Below are 22,682 nucleotides of genomic sequence, written 5' to 3' on the forward strand. Positions count from 1 at the left end.
TATAACTATTATCCCGATTTCAAGTACGATCAGTTTACTTATCTTCTGAGTTTATGATAATGATTTTATGCATATGGTTACTCACTACTCTGCTCGTGCAATGGTTATTGCATCTTCCGCCGAGTCCCGGGCCGGTTATGTATCGTGCGCACTATATGATATTCTGGAGTATGATGTGTCCGGTTCGCCGAGCCCCTCTGCTATTGGGCAGGGTACCGTGTATATTTGGTGTTATGATGTGTCCGGTTCGCCGAGCCCCTCCGCTATTGGGACGGGTACCGTGTATATGTGATATTGTCCCTTTGGATTTTTGACCGCGGTATGGCGGGTTTCGGAGATATGAAATCTTCTGGAGTATGATGTGTTATGGCACCATCGACGGGAGGGCGACCATATTTTCTGAGCCCCTTGCATGATTTGTATTTTCAAAAATGAACATTTTGGTATTTTGGATATTGCACTTATTTTACGTACTTACATTTCGATTATGATTCAGATTTGTTTCTTTGTATCTTCTACTTTGCATACTCGGTACATATTCCGTGCGACCCCCAATCTTCGGGGGGCTGCGTTTCATGCCCGCAGGTATAGACGTACAGTTTGGTGATCCGCCAGTCTAGGACACCCATTCTGCTGTTTGGAGTGCTCCCTTTATTCCGGAGCTCACATTTTAGTATATACTCGTCCGTTGCATATGTATTTGTTTGTTCAGGGGTACGGCGGTGTTATATCCCGCATTTTGCACGTTCGGATATCTCAAGGAAGTCGTGACAAAGTTAAGGGAATAACCATCTTCCAAGTTATTTTAATGTACAAGTGGTTATGAATGTTGTTTATGAACATTACTAGTTTGGAAATACTGAGAAAGGCTAAGGGCAAAAAGGGAAAATTCGCAAAATGGTTCATGGAAATAATGTGGAAGGCTAGGGGCGGAATGGTAATATTGAGAAAAGTCGAGGGGTAAAACGGAAATTTCACATAGGTTTCAAGAAAGTTCCAAAAGGGCCATATTGGCCATGTGAGAAAAAAAAAAAAGATGACAAAATAAGTCATCTTTGCTAGAAATTTCTTGTCATGTGCCTCTCACATGCTTGTGGGAAATTATATATATATATAGAGAAGTGGTGGAAAATTAAGACACAATTCTCTTCATCTTTAGAAAGATGAAAAAATGGAGAAGGCAAAAAAAAAAAAAAAAAAAAAAAATTAAAGGGCCATTCGGCCAAGCTTGGGGGAGAAAGAGAACCTTGACAAAAAAATTCAAAAATTATTTTCCTACTAGTTGGAAGGCCCTTAGCAAGGTGAAGTAATCATTGGAGCAAGAAAAATTGGCATTCTAGCAAATTGTAGACTCTAGCCAAGTGAAGAAGTTGGGAGAAAAAGGTATGATTCAATCCCTTTTTATATGTTATAAAGGTCTTGTTGATGTTGTAGAATGTAGAAAGGAGTAGACTTGGTGGAAATATGGAAGTTGCATGAATGTATATATATATATATATATATATATATATATATATATATGTATGTATGTAGCCGTGTGGTGTTGTAATGGAGGGGAATGAACAATTTCAATTTATTATGTTAATTGTGTTGCAATGGCCTTTTGAATGCAAATGGAAGAATTTCGTTTAAGTTAATATGCAAAATTGGTTGTTGAGTTGTTGTTGGCAAGTATGTGATTTTATTATAAATTATGTAATTGAGGAAACGAAGTTGTAAGACGCAAATGGTGATGGTCGTAGGTGAAATTGGAAGAAAAAAATGTGTTGCGGACGTTTATGTTGAAAATTGGAGGTTTCGGATGAATTATGGTTTTGGTGGAATTCTTGTATATTTTGCAAATATTTTGTATAATGATATGGAATATTTCCGGATTGTGTTGGAATGATTTTGATTAGTAAATGAATATAGAAATGTTGGTATTATGAATTGTGAAGTTAGAATGGAAGTTGTCGCCTTATGTAGAAAAGAAGACTATTTACGTTATAGTGTGTTTTGTGACGATTATTGATGTTGTTGGTATTGTTGTGTTGTTGTTGTTGATGTTCTGGGCCGAGTTAAATTCTCGGGGCGTTGTATTTACAGGGGAGGTGCTGCCGAAATTTCGGTAGACAAGTACTAATTCAAGATTGAATACCAAAAGCCTTATAGTTAACATTTGGTAAAAATGACCATTGTAGATTCTGGGCGAAACGGGAATTGAATCTGGATGAGCGTAAGGCGCAACTAAGGTATGTAAGGCTTACCTCTTCTTTCTTTGGCATGTCCTAGTTGTAATAGGCTTGATTACAAGTCTCGGGGACGGTTCTACTCTTAGAAATCCGAGTCTGAATTTGGCCCTTTTCCATTCAATATAATTGAATTAGATTTTCTATACTTTATTGGAAAAATAACTTAAACACCCGAAACTTTCATAAAAGGAACCGAACTACTCCAAGGCCTTCGCGGTGGCTCCATAGAGCCTCGGTGTCGTAAATTTACGTATGCCACCTCGACTTGACCCGAGGTGGGCCCGCAATCCCCGAGACCTATTTGTACAGTTCTATTTGACTTATTTCCGTACTAAAATTTATGGAAACCTTGGCTATCGTTGCGAGTTTGCTATAAGTATCTGGTAACTCTGATATAAGTATTTGAATGCAAGTATTGTGATACGAATATTTTGATATACTTAATCGATAAAAGTACTCAACTACGAGGATTCCGATATATTTATTCGATATATGTATTCGACATAAGTAATACGTTATAAGTATTTTGATATAAGTATTTTGATATGAGAATTTTGGCATAAGCATTCTGATACAAGTATTCTGACATAGGCGTTCTGATAATAGTATTTTGGTATGAGGATCCCGACATAAGTATTCTAATATAAGTATTCCGATACAAGTATTCTGATATAAATATCCTAACACAAGCATTTTGATATACGTATTCTGATATAGATATTATGTTATGAGTAATCTGATTTGACTATTCTGAAATAAATACCCCCGTACAGGTAGTTTGATATGAGTACTCCCAATCCGATATAAGTATTTTGATAAGAATATTTTGGGATAAGTATTCCGATATACGCGCTCGATGCGAATATTCGATGTGGTTTGATATAAGGAATCGTTAAGAGTAATGTTATAAATATTTCGATAAAAGTATTTTACTATAAGTATTATGATATAAGTACTTTAATATAAGTATTCGACATAAGTATTTTGATACAAGCACTCTGATACAAATATTTTGATACAAGAATATTGGCATAAATATTCTGATATAAGTCTTCTGATATAAGCATTCCGATTAAGTAATCTGTTACGAATATTCTGACAGTACGTTCGATCATTCCATAGAGTCTTGATTTATGCGCATTTAGTTTCTTACTACTCTGCTCGTGCACATGTTATGATCTCCTTCGCCGGATCCCGGGCCGGTATGTATCGTGCGTTTGGTTCGCCGAGCCCTTTGTCTGGGGGCCGGGTTCCACACATAAATTCTGAAGTACTAGGTGTTCGGTTCCGGGGTACTGTGGTATATGTCCGTCCCCGGTTACCGTGTATGTGGAGTATGATATGTCCATCTCCGGAGTACTGTGGTATATGTCCGTCTCCGGAGTACGGTGGTCGGTTCCCGAGTACCTGTGGTATATGTCCGTCTCCGTTACCGTGTGCGGTTACGGGGAACTTGTGGTATATGTCCGTCCCCGCCATCGTGTATATGGATTATGATGTGACCGGTTCCCGGGTTCTCGTGGTATATGTCCGGTTCCCGGGGTACCGTGTCTATGTTATGATATGTCCGGTTTCCCGGTGTGGTATATGTCCCCGGGCACCGTGTCTACGTTATGATGTGTTATGGCTCCAGAGACGGGAGTGGCGACCATGTTCCTGTGCCTTGTGTATGACTCTGATTTGCATCACTTAAATCTGAAAGTAGGCATTTTGATATCCTAGATAAGGTACGCATTTTCTGTACTTCGACTCGCTTATGATGCGCATCGTCCGTTGTACGTACGTACTCTTGATCCCGATCATGATTACGTTTTTTGTTATACTTCGGTACCTACGATTTCGATATGTTTCCGTCTATTACATTTCGGACTTCGGACCTGATTATGATTCGTTTATTGTGTTTTATGCTTTACATACTTAGTACATATTCCGCATCGACCCCCCCTTTCTTCGGGGCGCGTTTCATGCGCGCGGTACACACCCAGATGAGCAGAAGACATTATAGAAGATGTTTCAGCGGCGTTGGCAAGCTCCATTTGCTCCTGGAGTGCTGCCGAGTCAGAGCCTGTGTGTTATGTTTTCTGATTATTTGTTAGAGACTTTGCAGACAGAGTCGTGGGTATAGAATGTCAGTTTTGTAAACGGTTCCATCAGCCGATTTGTCGTCCTGTATTGTATAATAAGTTCCATATGATTACAGATTCCGGTTGACTTGAGTACAGTAAAAAGAATAGTTCTGAAAATATTTGTTGTATTTGTCATTTTCATTTGACTAAGAATTCGAGAGATTATGTTTGTAATAAGAGTCAGTGGGTTCGCTCGGCTCCGAATGTGGGGTCGGTGCCCATCACACCCTAGTAAAACTGGGGTGTGACAGGCGGGGCCCTGTCCCGTCATATGATTCTGTTGTTCTGTTTAGAGGTCTGTAGACGTATATGTGGGTTGTGCCTACTTCTGTACAGATGTGTTCGTACGTTATATGTTCTGGGCGATCCCCTTCGCCGTGGTAGCCTTGTCGGCTTGCCTCTGTATATATTTTGGGTCGATGCGCCATTTGATAGCCTTGCCGGCTTCTGTGATATGCATATGTCTGTGTTTGAGACGATTTGAGACAGTGTCTGATATCTGTGTATGTATAAGCCGTCCGTATGTGATTCTGTATGATAAGTGTGTTTGTGTGCCCCGCTTGGGCGCTAGTCACGGCCTACGGGGTTGGGTCGTGACAAATACAATATGCAAAATGTCAAAATGTTTAATTTAAAAAAAATACAAATCATGCATGGGCTCTTAGAATATGGTCGCCCGCCCGTCGTTGGCGCCATAACACAGCATCACACCAGAAGGTTTCATATCTCCGTAACCCAACATATCCCCGTAACACATCATAGCCCACCATAACGCCATAACACAGCATAACACCAAATATAAACGGAACCCGGCTCTCCAGCGAGGAGCTCTGTGAACCGTAACACAGCATCACACCGGAATATAACATAGTGCGCACGAAACATAACCGGCCCGGGACTCGGTGAAAGATGTACGATCATATGCATGAGCAGAGTCGTGAGTAACCATATGCATAAAAATAATTATCACAAACTCAATAGGTAAATAAGTAATCCATACTCGGGAGTTAAGGTGATAGTCATACTAAATCCTTTCCGAAAGTCGCTAGAAACGAACATAGAAAAGCCTTGGGGCCCACGGACGGGTATCAACCCCATCCGAGCCCGCCTATGAAAGTTGGGGGATGTCATGCCTTATGAAATCTCCTATGAACGTTTCGGGGCGATCCGAGCTCGTCTACGGAAGTTACGGTCATTCGTAGCTACGGAGCCTTTTAGGAGCAAAATTCTTTATATAACTTTGGAAATTTAATCATATGAAAACATAAGTGCCTTAAATTGACTACATTAAGAGAGTAAATCTTTAGAAGCGAATGAGAACCGTTACAAGCTCGGATCTTAAGAGTGGAGCCACCCCGAGGTTCGTGTCATAGCCTACTTAACACTAGGACATGCCAAAAGAAAGAAGGATTGGGCTTAACATACCTCGTCTGCTCTCGACGCTAATCCAAACTTACGTCGCGGACTTCCCAAGATCTACAATATGTCATTAAATGCCAAACATTAGCTAAAGGCATTTAGGAATTCAATTCCAAGTGAATACTAAATTCTACAGAAATTTGGACAGCATTTCCCCTGTAAATACAACAACCCCGAGAATTTAACTCTGCCAATTCAACAACAACAACACCAACAATCATTCTAACAACATCAACAATCAATCCGAAATGTATTATAACATTAGTAACTCTCTTTTACATCATTCAACAACATTCATTGTATTCGGTTCAACTACTCACATCCAAACCAATATCAACGCTCATACGTTTAGCTACTAATCCGGAACCCTTCAAACAATATTCAAGAACATTTTAAACAATTCGCACAATATTTCAAACAACCCAAACAATATACCAACTCACCCGAATTCACCTCCAAACCCGAGAGCAACACAACTACATTCCTCTCTCCCAAATTCATGAATTACATCCATATTTACATACTACGACATGCATAAACCGTCCATAACATATAAAAACAAGATTAAACCTTACCTTTCTTCACAACTTCACAACTTGGCTAAGGTGGTGAATGATGAAAATGAGTAAATTATTGCTTCCAACAACACTTCCACGTTAATAAGGACCCTTCAATTAGTGGATTTGCTAGAAGGAACAATTTTTTTGATGGCTAATTTTTGGTCTTGATTTCTTGCACCTATGGTCGAATACCTTGCTCTCTCTTTCTCCAAGTTTCTTGATTTTTCTTCTAAGTGTTGAAATGGGAAAGATGACTTGTTAGTCATCTTTTATTACATATTATAACCATCCATGTGGCCCTTGGCCCACACCAAGGTGGCCGGCCACATGGCCCATTTTTTTTTTTTCCATGAACTAAATACTTTCCTAAAATAACTTTTGACCCCAAATGTTTCCTTAATACTTTCATGCCAATAAAATCATACACAACTTATGCCTCTGAAACAAACAAAAGTCTCTACTTCGTATCCCGGAATAGTCTTGCCCCTAACTTGTCGTAGTTAACCCGGATTGTCCCGATGTACAAAATACGGGATATAACATCAAATTATCTCTAGCATCCTAGGTTCGATTCTCATCAACAACATTTTTTTTTATATTATGCTTTTGTTGTTTTTTTCGGACCCCCTGAGTGAAAATCCTGGATCCTCCACTGGTGACGCCTATAAAAAATTTTACTTAAAATTTTTATCACTCATAAATGATTATTTTCAATTAAGATGTATTTCACACATTACGTCAAACAAAATCTACGAAATTAAAATGTTTGAATGTTCTTATTTACTTACTCGTATGTTGCATTTTTTCAAATATAGAAGCATATCTGTTCGTATAAAATACACAATGATCAATTCCGAATATTTGAAAGCAAGACTTTAAGCTATGAATAGCAATGTTTCGTAATCAAGGGGAAAATGCGTTTTTGTTTTTAGTTTTTCCCTTGGTTCGATTCCCAAATTGGGCTCCCACTAAATTAGATTCGCATTGTGTACCTATTCAAGAGGAAATTAAATGCTCCCTGTCAGGATTTTTTGATTTTTTTCATACTATAACTCGAACTCAATACCTTTGGTTAAGGTGGACCTAATTCAATCAAATTTGTGACTAATCTTCTCTTTGGTAAACAAATCTAGCTACATTTAATATATAAAACATATATAACAGATTTGCTGCTATTACAAATATGTAAACTGTTTAAATATATATCCTTTAATTCCATACTATAAAATAGTGGTAATATAATGCAAGTTCATAAATTTGAATGCCAACAAAGTTGAAGTACATAGTACAATTATATAAGTCAATATAAGTCACATTTTATGACTGAAATCTCTATATATATTAGCAGCACCCAGAAACACAAACTGAGAACCAAAAAGTTAGTAAAAAAATATGGAAAAGAAAATTGGGGCAAATATTCTAATTTTGATCTCTAATTCACAATTAGTATATTGTCTGGATCAACAATGTTTTAGGGACTGCATTAGTGCATGTTACCTATTTCCTAGTTGTTACATATCATGTGCAAGAGAATGTGGGTGTTCTCTCAAGAATACTTCTTCTCCAATGCACTATTGCAATCTTCGTTGTTCAATTCACAAGTGTGCAAGTTTAATCAAAAGTAACCTTCTAATTCTTGTAACTTCTTTTGGCTTTGAATAGATCTTAAAAAAATTTCAATATCTAGCAGAGATCTATTTTACGGCTCATTATAAGTATTTTTTAGTTATATGGTCTTCTTATAGCACATCGGTAAGTAAAATATACAAGATCTTAAAACATTGGTAATACGATAGGGGAAGATCTATAATATTAGGTATGCGTTAAAGATGAACTCAGTAATTTTGTCCATGCCCTTTATTTGTGTAAAGAAATCCAAGAATATTTAGCTTGAAATCCAATTCGTTGGTCTGGTTATTATATATTAACTTGGTGGAATTTTCGTCAATTTGTAAATGACAGTCTTTTTATTTCTCTTGCAACTTATCGACCTTTTGGACCATAGTCTAAAGATCCATTTTGAGCAAATTAAAAATCTTAAGAAACGGTAGAGCACGATCTAAAATTTTGTAAGTTACATTATTGTAAAAATTAGACGACAGTCTAATGTTTTTTTACGTAAGATTGAGCCATATATAAGCAAACATTAGGCTCGAGCCTAACGTTGTCCGAAGAATAACTTTCCAAGGGCTATATATTAGCACCATTTTTAAAAAGTTAGGACAAAATCTAAATAGTAACCTAAAATGGGACATTTGCATAAATCATTCCTTAACTTGAGATGGTTGTAGGAATCTATGCTCCCTTTTATCGGAGTTCGTTTAATAAAATATATGAAATATTTATAGGGTCCTTTTTGTCTATTCGAATTACAACTGATCATAACTCATATGAGATCATCTTTTTGTGGGCCAATCGTATCCTGTCTTTCTTATTATTCTTTTTTCCTCCGAGTTCCCTAACATATTTATTTTGTGCAATTTATTATTTGCTTTATACATATGACAAACAATGGCGAGGTTGCATGAAGGATCGTTCCGACAATTATTGCAAAATTAGAGCTTAGAAGATAATTTTCAAGACTTTGTTATATGATATTAATTAATTAATGTTGTAAATGAAAAGCTAGTCATACGCCATCGTTTGTCATCATTCCTATAATATGCTTTTCTTGAATCTCTATTTGGATTAATATTCATCATTTGTTTTCCTTTTATTAAAACATTGTTATGGCGAAAAGAGTTTAATTTACTCTCCAAATGTCAAATTTATTAGGAAGTCATTAACTCAAAGTAATCATTATCTTCATAAAAATTAGCAATCTAATTATAATATTTACAAATAAAGTCAACTAATCAAAAGATAGATACTTTTTTGCACATTATAAGATAGTAGCGATGCAAGAGTAATTTCATTTTCTACTAAAGCAATGAAAAAAAAGTTCTAGTACATTCCATAATCACATATTATGACAAGATGGAGACTACAACCCCGGGGTGCGTGGGGGGTGGGGATTCACATCGTAACCTACAGGTTCGGCTAAATTCAATAATTTTGTTCGAAACCCTATATATGTTTAAAGAAATTCACTTAAATATGCACACATATCAAATATCGAACCCAATTATAATTAGCGCTTGATTTTGTTGTTCGATCATCCCAAACCTATAAAGTTCAAATCATGAATCCTCCTCTGCAGGGGCGGATTTACATGGCGGTGAGGGTGTTCACCCGAAACCCTCGCAAAAAATTATAGTGTATAGGGTAAATTTTTAGTGTTTATGTACATATATTGACTTTTGAACACCCTAAACAAATGCAAAAGGTTAGCTCAAGCGATCCAGGGTGTTCAAAATTGTCTCTAATATCCTAGGTTTGATCTCCAGGGACAACATAGTTTTTTAAATTTAGCTTTTGTTATTTTTTTCGAACCCCATGAGTGAAAATCCTAGATCCGCCACTGGTGAGATCATGAACTTCTATAGTTTTAGACTGTTGCCTCATTCTTTTGTTTTCTCGTCTTCTTGTAACATTTCAACAGCTTTTGAAAAATATCAAAGATTTTTTATGGCATTTGTTCAAAAATTCCAAAATCAAAGTTTGCAGAAAGAAGTATTTGAGTTTGCACCTATATTTGAGTCTAATTTGTAAGAGTGTGGATTAAGTACTTGCATTAGACTCTTCACGTGAGGGGTAATTTCAGCGTTAATGGTGGCAATAGTGGTGTAGGGGAAGAAAATGTTAGTGGTGGAAGAAGAAGTGGAGGTGAGGAGTAAAATGGGTTGGGCCCTTTGAGGTGGCATGCCATGTGTCGTCCACCTCATCAAAATATCAACGATATGTGAGATTGGTGGACACCTAAGACATACTTAACGGAAGAGGGATATATTTGAACCATATAGGTAACGTCGGGCGTATTTTTGAACCGATACTTCAACGAAAGATAAATTTGATCTTTTTCACATAGTAGAGAGGCAAATTTAACCCTTTTCCCTTAAATGAACTCTGTATAACAAACCTAACGGCATTTTTCAATAGCAATACCCTCGATTTTTGTTAAAGCAATTCCTACTGGTTCATCACCAATGAGCACATTTTGCATGCATTCTTTACTTTAACCACAACAGAGAATGGTCACCTATTATACGGCTCACTAACTCCGCCTGGGGTATGGTACCTACTATTCTTTGGTTAAGTTTTCCGTATATTCCCACACTATAGAATAGTCTTTCTTTCTCCTTTCTCGAGGACAATTTAAAGGGAATGTGATCCCCGCTATTGTGATGAACTAACGGATGAACCCTGCATTTCTGGGCTATAATTTTCTAAATAAAAGGGATCCTCCTACAGTAAAGACAAATAAGATGGCATGCTGATACATTGATAATTGGTTGGCATGTCTGATACATTGATAATTGGTTGGTGTACATATTATATGTATACAAACTTTATACATAGAGTATCCAGTCCATATAGAGATAGGTGGCTCATGGCAGAGCTGACCATCAATGATCTCGTTAGTGACTGCTGATATGAAGCAATATCTGATCCACAATGTCAATAAGATAAGAGAGTCCCATCCGCAATCGGACATAATAGTGCCGTGCTAGTCAACCCTCTTCAGCTTCATAAATAGCGAGAAAACTTGTCCCTAACATTCAGAATTAACTTCAGAAACATAATATTCCAGAACCCAACCTGCTAAACTAATAAGAGAAAAATTACTGTTATCCACCACATCACAGAATCAAAATACAAGGGCATCTTTACTTCTTTTCTTGTGAACTAAACATGACATGAAATTCAAAAGAACAAATAGTCAGCGTCCCATATGTATTCAAGTTATTCCAAAATTAAAAGGAGAAAAATATGAATTTGAAAACCTTAAGGAGGCTATTGTCACTTGCCTGCTAGTTTCGCCGCTAGAGACAATAAGAGAAGGAAAGAAGAGAAAATCACCAAAACAGGCAATAAAAGATAGGAACTTTCTACTTTCTTCGGGGAAGGGAAAAAAACAGACGAGCTAATACATAATTTACCAGAGTTGCATGTGCATGATTGTCACTGAAAAAGACTTTTCAGAACCGTCTAGATTTCTGTTGTGGAGGGTATCCAGGCATTCCCATCCCTGGATCTTTCCTTCTCATCTGCTTGACATCCAAAAGCATCAATTTAGGGATGAGAACTACCAAAAGTATAATAGTACCAGGCTGAGAAGAACAACCTGCTGCTGAGCAGCAACACCACGCTGCATGGGCATGTTTCCTGGGTTCATTCCGGCACCCATACCAGCTTGAGAAGCAAGATTATAAGCAGGCATGCCCTGAGCTTGCATCCTTTGCATGTTGACCATTTGCATCGGTCGGGGAACAGATCTATTCGGCATAACATGGGGACCTTGCATGCCACCAGATGCTGTATTTCCAGATGATACCTGCTCCAACAAATAGTAATATGAGCAAGATGCAACTGACCAATATGGGTTCATACTAATCCTTCATATAACAAGTTCAGTATCTCAGTACGCTTGAGAAAACTTGTCACCAAGAACACGTCTCCCATTTGAAGGAAAACACAAGTTTTAACATGGTGCTTAAACGTCCAACATAATCATGGCATCTTCCGAAAGTGCTTTCCAAGATTACTCCTCCATAAAACAATTAGTTAACCTTCTTATTAAGCTCTTTCTTATACTTTGGGATCAACATGATTTTACAGTTCAGGAAATCCTCCTCCTTGGTATACATAAATCTGAACTTTGTACTAACCAGGATCCAGATATATGCGTACTTTCCATTTTCCAACTTGGATAACACATTAGATAAGACAGAATCTTAGTAAATCCAGATTAAGCAACTGCATCGAGCACCTATGTTGGCTGAAAGGTAGAGCAACTGTTTCAAATTTACTTAGAGACTCCCATTCTAGCAGAAATGCACAATAACCATTCTAGCTGAACTGCAGAGGAACCATTTCAATTTTACTTAGATAATAGTTTTAATTGACTAGCTTTCTCGAGTTGACTCCTATACTAGCAGTCTTTTTACTGAAATGTAATATATAGGAAATTAGAAATATATCAGTAGTAAATAAACACCAAATCATAAACAAGCAAGCATGGGGATGTGAACCTAGTCGATGTACAGAATTTTATGCTTACTGGCTGAGAAGGTTGAAGACTAATGGTTCCTTCAAAGTCTGTAGTTGTGTCCACTGGTCGAGTTGGATAATTCACAACTTTTTCTCCAGGTTGTGGTGGGACAAGTGCACTGTCACAAATTAAGCAGTTTTAAGGATTAACAGAAATAACTAGCTTAATAAAGACAAAGTAGTCTCCCTGGAATGAAGGAAAGTAAAGCATCTATAAGTGCTACAGCTCCACATTTCAATAACTATAGAAAAACCAACAAGTTACCATCCGAAAGTGTTTTCTCATAATGATGGTCGACAAGAATGCAAGGGATGAAATGTTTGTTGTTGAGTTACATAAAGTCAAACATCTTCCACATAGGGTCAAATGGGTTTAAAAAGAAAAGCGATCCCACCCATCATCCTACAGTTATAGTTCTGGGTTAGATGCTTAGATTCAGTATCAGAACCTCAGTTCGGAAGCCGTTCTCACACTCAAATTGGTATTCAAATCCATGTGTGTTCGGGTTATACATACGAAAGGATAAATTACATAATTCCCACATAGGTTTTGAAAGAGTATCCAATGGGGTATATAATGGTTTTGCGCAATTATCCATTGTCTTAAGGATTTGGACAGGATGCTCACATTCTTCTGTTAGGTTAAATAAAGTCTCAAATTGGGCATATAAGGGCATCGGGCCTTTAAAGATTTTGAGTTCGATGCTCAATGTTTCTCAAAGTTGTAATACCTGAATGAGCTCCGCAATTTTTTTTTTTTTTGTGACGAGTAAAAGGAAATTTTATTAATAGATTCAGAACCAATACAGTACTGAAGCAACTACAAGCTATGAAAAGATTGGAATCCTTTAGGACGCAACGGATTCCAAAAACTCTAACACTACATCAGTATCACAGCCGAAATCAGCACTACACCAAACTTAAAGATTTTTGATACATCTGTTTTTCACTAAGTAAACATTTTCCTCTTTCCCATCAAAGCATCTTCGGTTTCTCTCTAGCCAAGTACTCCAAATCAAGAAAAAGGAATAGTCTTCCAAAACTTCCTATGCTTGTTCCTTATCTTCTAACTTTTCCAGGTTCAAAGAACTTGTTTGACAGTTGCAGGCATAACCCACTGAACACCAAATATATTGAGAAACATAAACAAGATCTTCTACACAAATCTACAATGTAACAAGTGGTACACCGATTCACCATCCTCTTTGCATAAGTAGCGTATGCCACATAGATTGTAACCTCCTTTTGAAGCTTGTCTTGCATCAAACAAGCCTCATGCAGTGCCTCCCATCCGAAGCAAGCAACTTTAGTCGGAGCCTCCGATTTCCAAAGCATTTTATACAGGTAACTATCCCCAACTCTAGAGGATTCAGTTTTTATCCTGATCAGTGTCTGATAGCTTGATTTAACAAAGAAGTTAAAGTTCCTGCTTCCCTTCCACAGAAAGGGATCACTCGGTGAGCATACCAGGGAGATGTTTCCAACAATTTCTAGTAAATTTCTGATCCTCTCGACCTCCCCGCCATTAAAGTTTCTTCTAAACAGAAATGTCCAAGCGTTGCCATACCAATAATCAGCAATAACGCAATCTCTAATCAGCGCTATGCTGTACGGAACCACTTATCATTGCAGAATCTTAATTCTCCTTCCATTCCCAATTACCAGCTTAGTATGTTCTTGAATTCATCTCACAGGTTGTTCTTGAATTCATCTCACAGGTTATTTATATGCTTCCAGAAGGCTAACCCATGGGGCGTACTAATAACAACATAATCCCCACGATCCAGACACACGTAGTTTAGCTTGATACATCTTTCTAATGCCCCTTGTTGTTATCACTCCACCTCTACAGCCATTTGAACAAAAGGATCTTTTTTTTTATGACCGTGGTGTCCGGGCCAGCTTCCACGCACCTCGACTAATTTCACGGGATACCTGCCACCTCCCACCAGCAACAGGTACCATGTAACTCTATCCACCAAGTTGAACAAAAGGATCTTATTTTGTAGCCCTAAACCTCTAATACCCATTCCTCTGTTTTCTACTTTCTCCCAGCAGATCAAATGTATTTTCTTGACATCTGGTTCCCTTTAAAAACTTCTTAATTTGTCCAGCAGAGCTTCCACCCTACCCGGAACAGGATCACTGACATTAAATAGGTCGTTATGGCATCAAGAACATTATTCAACAATGTCATTCTACCACGGAGTGAAAGATACTGTTTTTCCATGTACAAACCTTTTTCTCGCACTTGTCAATGACTACCTTCCATATGCTATGACCTTTGTACCTTGCCTCGACAGGTAAACCAAGATACATAGTGGAGAATTTTTCAACTTTGCATCCCATCGCCTCAGCAAAATCTTGAACCAAGTCACTAACTAGTCCGCAGTTACTGATGTTGAGTCCACATCATTTGTGGGATGGGTACATGAACTCCTTATATGGTCTTGGGCAATCCACCCGTTAAGAGCTAGCTTTTGGAGTAGAGCTAGGCCCAAAGTTCATTTCTTTACATGGTATTAGAACCAAGCGCCATCCCAATTCTTGTTTAATCTGATGGTAGGCCCCAATATTAGATTGTTCACACTCCAGATGTCCAATCCTGGGTTGCGTGGGGTGTCGAATCCCACTTCGTTGGTGGAATGGATACATGGACTCCTCATACGGTCTTGCGCAATCCTCCAATCCTGAGCTAGCTTTCAGGGTTGAGTTTGGCCATAGTCCCACTTCTTCACAATCGAAAATAAACTATTTTTCTTCAGGTTTATCTAAGTCAGACACAACCTCAAACACAATTGAAAGCCTTTGCAATCAAAGGATCTGCTCCTTATCTACGTCAAAAAGATCAACGTGTCATCAATGTACAATATAAGAGATTCACACTACCTCAACATTATCCAAAACAATAAATCCATTCGTCCAATTTAACTCCACCGCTTTAGCAATCATCCTACGGAGGGTCTCCATAACCATAATGAGAAGGTAAAACGACAAAGAGTTTCGCTGTCTCAATCCTCTTTGGGATAAAAAAATCCAATATGAAGGCCATTGAAAACAATTGAAAATTTGACAGTCATAATGCAGAACCTCATTCCGTCAATCCACTTATCACCAAACTCCATGTTAAGCAACGAATATTAAATAGAAAAGGCCAATTGAAATGGTCATAAACCTTCTTCTGATCTAGCTTACAGAGCTTTCTTTTTAGCTTGCTATCTATTAGAATCCCGTGAAAATTCAAGAATAAATGTAAATGCAATAGGTAGCTTGATTTACTCCTGTTAGAATAGGAATATGAATAGAATTTGTATATAGTATCCTACATGGAAAAGGATTAGGATGTAGTGTCTATAAATAGGGCTCAATGTAATAATGTAGATACACAATTCAATAATAATATTTTCTCACATGGTACCAGAGCTTTCATGAGAGATCTATCGCTGTGCAAAATACCAGCGACTCCGGGAACAAGAATAACAATTTTAAAAAAAAAAAAGTGAACAGTACTTTCCGGCATAAACAGTAATTCCGGCTGCAGCTTTGATTTTTTACCAGATTCTGATCATCGGAACCCTATTCCGAAGACCTCTGTCAGTTTTCCGGCATGTCAGATCGTCTTTTTTTTCCAGCGAAATCTGAAATTTCTGACGTGTTTAGAGACAGATCCTTATTCTACAGTGGTCGCCTGCCTAGTCCGACCCCACCCATAGGGATTTGGCCAGAAAACAGTCACCAGAACAGTATTTTCTGGCGGTTCAGTATTGTTTCTGCAGCTTTTATCACTGATTTCAGCCAGTGATCTCTCTTCAATTCAACATGTCTTTCGGGTTTAATATTTCTAATTCCAAACATATGAGAATTGGAAATTCAAGTCCTATGATTGCTTCAGAACCCTTAATAAGGAGATCAGAAAACCGAACATCACAGTCCATGAAGAATCGACGAAGAAGAGGTTGTCTTGGAAAATTTCGACCCTAGTGTAGTTACTGTAATAGGTTTGGACACTCGTGAAGTATGCTATTCTCTGCATGGTCGACCACCCAAGAATGCTCATGTTGCTCAGACTGCCACCACAGGTAATCAACGGGTTTATTTATCCGACGAAGAATATAATGAGTACCTTCAATATCGAGCAAGTAAGCAGACATCTCCACAAGTAGCCTCAGTTCGCACATTCTAATACCGTTGGATCATGGGTTGTAGACTCCGGCGCTTCTGATGATAAATCGCTTTTGTCGAATATTGATTCTTCACCGTCTCTTCCCGCTATTACTTTAGCCAATGGGATCCAAACAAAATCAAAAGGGGTTGGACAAGATAATCCCCTATCTTCTGTCACTCTAAACTCTGTTCTTTATGTCCCTACTTGTCCTTTTAATCTTACATCTGTCAGTCGTCTGACACGTACCCTAAATTGTGCCATAATATTTCTTGATGATTCTTTTGTTATGCAGACCCACAGTACGGGATAGGTGATTGGTGCATGATATGAATCAGAGGGCCTCTACTATCTAAAACTTACCTCTCCTAATTCCTCCACAGCATGTTCCGTTACAGATCCTCTAGACTTTATCCATAAACGATTAGGACATCCGAGTCTGTTCAAGCTACAAAAATGGTGCCTAGTTCGTCTAGTCGGTCCAAATTAGATTGTGAGTCGTGTCAACTTGGGAAACACACTCGCACTACCTTTCCACGTAGTACTGAGAGTCGTGCAGAGTCTATTTTTTCAATAGTTCATTCTGATATTTGGGGTCCTAGTAGAGTCGGTTCACCTTTAGGATTTCATTATTTTGTTAGTTTCATTGACGATTTTTCCAGATTACGTGGCAATTCTTAATGAAAGATCGTTCTGAGTTATTCTCTATATTCAAGAGTTTTTGTGCTAAAATACAAAATCAATTTGGTGTTTCTATTCGTACTTTTCGTAGTGATAATGCCTTAGAATACAAATCCTCCCAGTTTCAGCAGTTTATGACTCACCAAGGAATTATTCATCAAACATCTTGTCCCTACACCCCTCAGCAGAATGGGGTAGCAGAAAGGAAGAATAGACATCTCATTGAGACTGCTCGCACTCTTCTCATTGAATCCCATGTTCCGCTGCGTTTTTGGGGCGATGCAGTCCTCACGTCTTGCCATTTAATTAATCGAATGCCCTCATCTTCTATTCAGAATCAGATTCCATATTCCATAGTATATCCTCAGTCATCTCTATACTCTCTTCCTTCTCGTGTTTTTGGGAGCACATGTTTTGTGCATAACCTAGCTCCGAGGATAGATAAATTAGCTCCTCGCTCTCTTAAATGTGTCTTTCTTGGTTATTCTCAGGTTCAAAAGGGGTATCGTTTCTTCTTACCTGATCTCCGTCGATATCCTATGTCTGCTGATGTCACATTTTTTGAGTCTCAACCTTACTTTAGGTCTCCTTCTGATCATCCTAAGGTCTTACCTTCTTTCAATGTACATGATTTTGTATTAACTTCCATACCGAAATCCAAATCTATCATTGAGTTGCGCCCATTCTTGTGTTGGCTTCAGTTCCAATGATCAAGCGAGTCAGAAATCAAAATTCACACCACTACTGCCTTGAGATTCAGGTTCAACCACCATTAGAGAAGCTTCGTCCGTAAATTCATGGTTGTAAGAACTAAAACTTCGAGTATCTATATCAAACAAAAGATACAGAAAAATAACAAAGAATTGAAAAAAAAAAAAAAAAGGAGGGGGAGATAAGAAACAGGTAATAGTAATAGCAAGTGGGTACTTACATGTACCTGTTAAGTAGAAAATCAAAGACAAATGGCTATATCAGTGAAACTGACAATTTTAAGCATAAAGCGTAGAAAACACCAACATCAAGAGTGGATAGAATATTCTCTTTGTTGAAACCAATGATCAAAAAGGTTATATATGTTTTAAATTTGTAGTATGTGTAAATGGATATTAAAAGGTAAATCTCAAGTTTTATAATACTTTAGTGTTCTAGCATGATATTATCAAACTAGCTTAATGAAACTCCTATAAGTCAATTGTTTGACCAAGAGACTGTGGAAAGCGTGTACTTACTTGCGGCCAGGTAGAGGTTCCATCCGAAAGTACCTATAAACCAGAAAAAGTAGAAAGCTTTAACAATAATAAATGGCAAGCGTCCACCCATTATCACAAGATATCAAAAGAAACTCGAGGCCTTCACTTTCCTAGTATAGTTACCATATAGGAAATTGTAAACCAAGGCAAAATAATAAGATTTCTCGATTTCATTTCAAAAGATCATGACAAGTGTTCGGTATAAAAAGAATAACCCCGCATAATTCAAGGAAAAAATCTATTGGCAAGAGGCCTTGCTCCGGAAGATTAGCTGAAAAATGTTTTTGCCATGGAAATGCAACTAAATAGTGAAAATATGTGGACCAAATACACTCAACAATTGATGGAATAGTGTAATGACCCGTTTGGTCGTTATAGTGCTTTTGACCCATTTACCCCCGGTGACCCTTCCCCGAGCCCTGTTATTACGATTTTGACCCACCGGGATAGGTGGCACGAATCCCGAGGTAATCGGGCGAGTTTTATGATGCCTTGTGAAAAATAGAGCCTTAAAGTGAAAAACAGTTGACCGATAGTTGACTTTTGGGTAAACGGACCTTTTCCCGAAATCCGTCGACTCCGAGAGGTCAGGATGGTCGATTATGACTTGATGGGATGTTCAGTTCGGTTCCCGAGGCATTCGGAAGCGTTTTGAGATATTGTTTGGTAAGTTGGTCTTTGACCATTGGGTGTTGACCCGGTCAAATAGACCTCCGTTGGGAGTGAGACCACGAGTGAGTCCGTAGCGTATTTTTATGTATGTTTGCATGCCTAGTTTGCATCTGGAAGGTCTCGAGTGATTGTCGGGTTTTGGGAAGAAGTTAGTGAAAAAACAGCAAATTGCTGGTGTCTGATGTCTCGCAGGGGCGAGACTGTGTGCGCTACAGCGGACCCGCCTCGGCGAGGCCTGGTCCACTGGTGCGTGATAGAGGGATTCGTGGGAATCCGCTCCAGCGGACGCGCTGTAGCGGTGTGAGTGTCGCAGGAGCGGTTCCGCTATAGCGGACCATTTCCGCTGCGGCGGAAAACGCAGAAACAGAATGTATTTAATGGTAAGTTAAACCTTTCATTTCCCATTCCCAAAACTATTTCTCCTAAGTGTCTTTAAGGCGATTTGAAGAGGTTCTGGGTGGATTCTTCTTGGTAAGTCTCTCTAACCTTGCTTTCCTTTATTTACCATTCGTAAGCTTGAATTTATGGTGGAAATCTATAGAACTAAAGGAAGATGAGTTTAGACCTATATCTTGTTATCTTGTCATTCAAACTTTTAAAACTTGTATCCTCTCTCTTTCTTTCTCTATCCCCTCTCGCAAACGGGAGTATGTGCTCCCCCCCCCCCCCACCCCACCCCCTCCTTCCCGGCAGCGAACCACCCCCTCAGCGGGTATACAGTACTTTTTCGGCCAGGCCTCCTTCTTTTTCTCTCCTTCTCTTCTCTTCTCTTCTCTTTTCCTTTCTTTTCTTTGTTTTTTTGCCTCTTGTCTTCTCGTTTCTGCACCTGGAAACCTCCGCCAGTGGGTTTCCGGCGGTGAACAGTAACTCCGGCGGCGAACAGGTTTTTTTATTTTAAAATTGTTTTCACCTGGAGTTGGTACCTCTGGTGGCTCATATTAATTCATGTGTCTTTTAACCTTGTTAAATCTTGCCTGCTACACATTCTTGACTCTTGACTTTAAATTCTTGCCTTTATTCCTTTAGCTTATAGTGCTATCTTTCTTGTCATAGTAACCTGACTTGCATATAGTCTCTTGATAACTGTGCTTTAGTAATGATTCTTGTTTGTTTTAGATAAATCTTTGATTTGCTTTTATTTCCCTTAGTGGCTATAGTGAGTGATGGTCGACTGTGGTCATGTTCTCGGGTCGGGGACTCGGGCTAGGGTTAAGGGGGTAAGTGGGGTCAGGGAGCGTCTAGGTTGAGAGTAGGGTCTTGGAACATTGGGACTTTGACGGGGAAGTCCATAGAGCTAGTTAAGATTCTTAAGGAGAGAAAGATTAATATAGCTTGCGTCCAAGAGACCAAATGTGTAGGATCTAAAGCTAAGGATGTGGACGGGTATAAGTTATGGTTCTCGGGTAAGTCAATCGTATAGGAACTAGGGTAGGCATTTTAGTAGATAAAGCGAGCTGCGGACCAGGCGGCAGAGTGTTGTGAGGTCAATGACGGATGATGGCGGTTAAGTTAGTTGACGGAAGGGTTTACCTTGAACATTATTATGAGGCGCCGCGCACAGGCGGCTTGTACGAAGAGGAGAGAGAGGCGCTTGGGAGGATTGGATGGCAAGGAGGTATACCGCCCACCGAGAAGTTATTCATATAAGAGGAGATTTCAATGGACATATCGGCTCAACCTCGGGAGTTATGATGACGAGCATGGAGGTTTCGCTTCGTGAGTCGAGGAATGGAGGAGGAGTCTCACTTCGGATTTCGCTAAAGCCTTCGGATTGGTAAGCAGCCAACTCGCGTTTCCCCGAAGAGGGAGCGACTTGCAGTAACCTTTCGTAGTTCAATGGCTGCGACGCAGATAGACTTTTTGCTCCTTAGAAAAGAGGATAAAGGTCTTTGTAAAGACTGTAAGGTCATTCCGAGCGAGAACCTTACGACCCAACATAAGCTGGGTGACGGATTCTGGGGATTACGAGGAAGAAGAGGAAAGAGGGTCGCGGACGACCGCCAAGGATCGAGTGAGAAGGAGTTCCGACTTTGTCGCGTGCCCGAGAGACGGGGGGAAAAGTCGATAGCGGGCTCGGGGAGAGCAGAGGGGACACGAGCAGAGTGTGGGATAGACGGCGAAGTCTGCGTTTAGAGATGTCCCGGGAGTCTCGAGAGCGCCGTAGCAGCGACGAGGGATTTGGCGGTGGAATGGAGAAGTCCGGGAAAAGGCGAAAGCAAAGAAAGTGGCGCACGCGAGGTGGTAGACAAAGTTGAGGAGGAGAAGCGGACGAATCAGCAGTGCGACAAGACTGCGAGAAAGCGAGCCGGTTTCGACGCTGGCGCAAAACGGCATTTTTCGAACGTCTATACGCGTAATCCGAGGACAAAGGCGGGGATAAGCATGTTTGTCCGCGCGTGCGCGCGCGGCGAGGGAGAGAAAGGCACGGACCGGATCGAGGAAGCGCGCGGCGGACGAGGACGGCAAAGTACCGTGCGTGTGCCTCCCCGTCGGGGACGGGAGACGGCGCCATACTTCCATAAACCCCCGAACGATGGGTGCGGACAGACATCGTGTCGGGAGATCTGGGAGTACTCCGAGAGGCCGCGACCCCCGGGGTATCGCAGAGTATGTGCGCGATGAGGTTGCGGGGTGTTGTTCGGCAGATGCGGGGGAAGAGCTACCGGTCCCGACGAGATCCTGGGGAGTTTTGGAAGAGTGCGGGGCGAGGCGAGGTTTTAGCGGTTGACCGGATTGTTTAATGTTATTTTTAAGACGGCGAAGATGCAGGTGAAGGTGCAGCATTGATGGTCCCTTTGTATAAAGTTAACAAAGGCGATATTCAAAGTTGCAACAACCATGGGATCGAAAGGCTCGCTAAGCCACGGCTATGATGGTGTGAGAAGGGTGAGGAGATGAGGGGTGAAAAAGCGTGTCCATTTCGAGAACCAGTTCGGATTCACGTCGGGCGCTCGACTACGTGTCATCCATCCATGCGCGGGGGCGGTGGAGCAAGATATAGGGAGAAGGAAGGACTCCGCATACGGTTTTCATCGACTCCAGAAAACTTACGACAAAGTGCCGAAGAGAGGTTTTACGGAGATACTTGGAGGCCGGAGTATGTGCCGTACGTACATATTAGGGCGATCGGGGAACGTATGAGGGCTAAGACTAAGAGTAAGGACGATGGGAAGATTTCAAGATTTCGGTGGAGATGAGGTTGCGCGAGGATCGACTCTTAGCCCATTTTTTATTTGCTCTAGTAATGGATTGTCGACGCGGCGAATTCAAGCGCGAAAGGCGTGTGTACGTTACTATGACGACATAGTTCGATCGACGAGACAAGAATGAGCGAACGCTAAGCCGAGGTTCGGAGACAAACTCGAGTCTAAAGGTCTGTCGTAGGGCAGACCAAGACAGAGGCGCGAGTGCAAGTTCGGACGTGACACACG

The 22,682-nt window shown here is 39.9% G+C and overlaps 1 protein-coding gene across 7 annotated transcripts; it reads right to left on the reverse strand.

Moving 5' to 3' along the window:
- Window positions 1-10,686: 10,686 nt before the first annotated feature.
- LOC132045855 (cyclin-dependent kinase E-1-like) lies at window positions 10,687-18,666 on the reverse strand. 7 transcript variants are annotated; one of them, XR_009412546.1, is made up of 6 exons: window positions 18,559-18,666; window positions 12,497-12,605; window positions 11,561-11,770; window positions 11,376-11,483; window positions 11,244-11,258; window positions 10,687-11,034 (listed from the first exon to the last, which is right to left on the reverse strand). XR_009412546.1 is itself a non-coding variant. In XM_059436431.1 (5 exons), exons 1-4 carry the CDS (start codon window positions 18,579-18,581, stop codon window positions 11,415-11,417), a joined length of 411 nt encoding a protein of 136 aa, XP_059292414.1. In that variant the 5' UTR covers window positions 18,582-18,666; the 3' UTR covers window positions 10,687-10,987; window positions 11,376-11,414. The 7 variants fall into 7 exon arrangements, 4 of the variants coding, with proteins under 4 accessions (XP_059292414.1, XP_059292416.1, XP_059292415.1 ...); XR_009412547.1 differs by having other exon boundaries at window positions 10,687-11,037; XR_009412545.1 differs by having other exon boundaries at window positions 10,687-11,042.
- Between the last annotated feature and the right edge of the window lie 4,016 nt (window positions 18,667-22,682).

Source organism: Lycium ferocissimum, unplaced genomic scaffold (genome assembly GCF_029784015.1).
Source record: "Lycium ferocissimum isolate CSIRO_LF1 unplaced genomic scaffold, AGI_CSIRO_Lferr_CH_V1 ctg8241, whole genome shotgun sequence".
Taxonomy (NCBI): Eukaryota; Viridiplantae; Streptophyta; class Magnoliopsida; order Solanales; family Solanaceae; genus Lycium; species Lycium ferocissimum.

Excerpts from the sequence above, each read along its gene's own strand:
- LOC132045855 (XM_059436431.1), bottom strand. The coding sequence starts at position 18,581 with ATGGAACCTCTACCTGGCCGCAA. Across the intron at positions 12,606-18,558 it reads GAACCTCTACCTGGCCGCAA|TGCACTTGTCCCACCACAAC; the intron begins GTAAGTACACGC and ends AATTTGTGACAG. Across the intron at positions 11,484-11,560 it reads GTGTTGCTGCTCAGCAGCAG|ATGAGAAGGAAAGATCCAGG; the intron begins GTTGTTCTTCTC and ends GATGTCAAGCAG.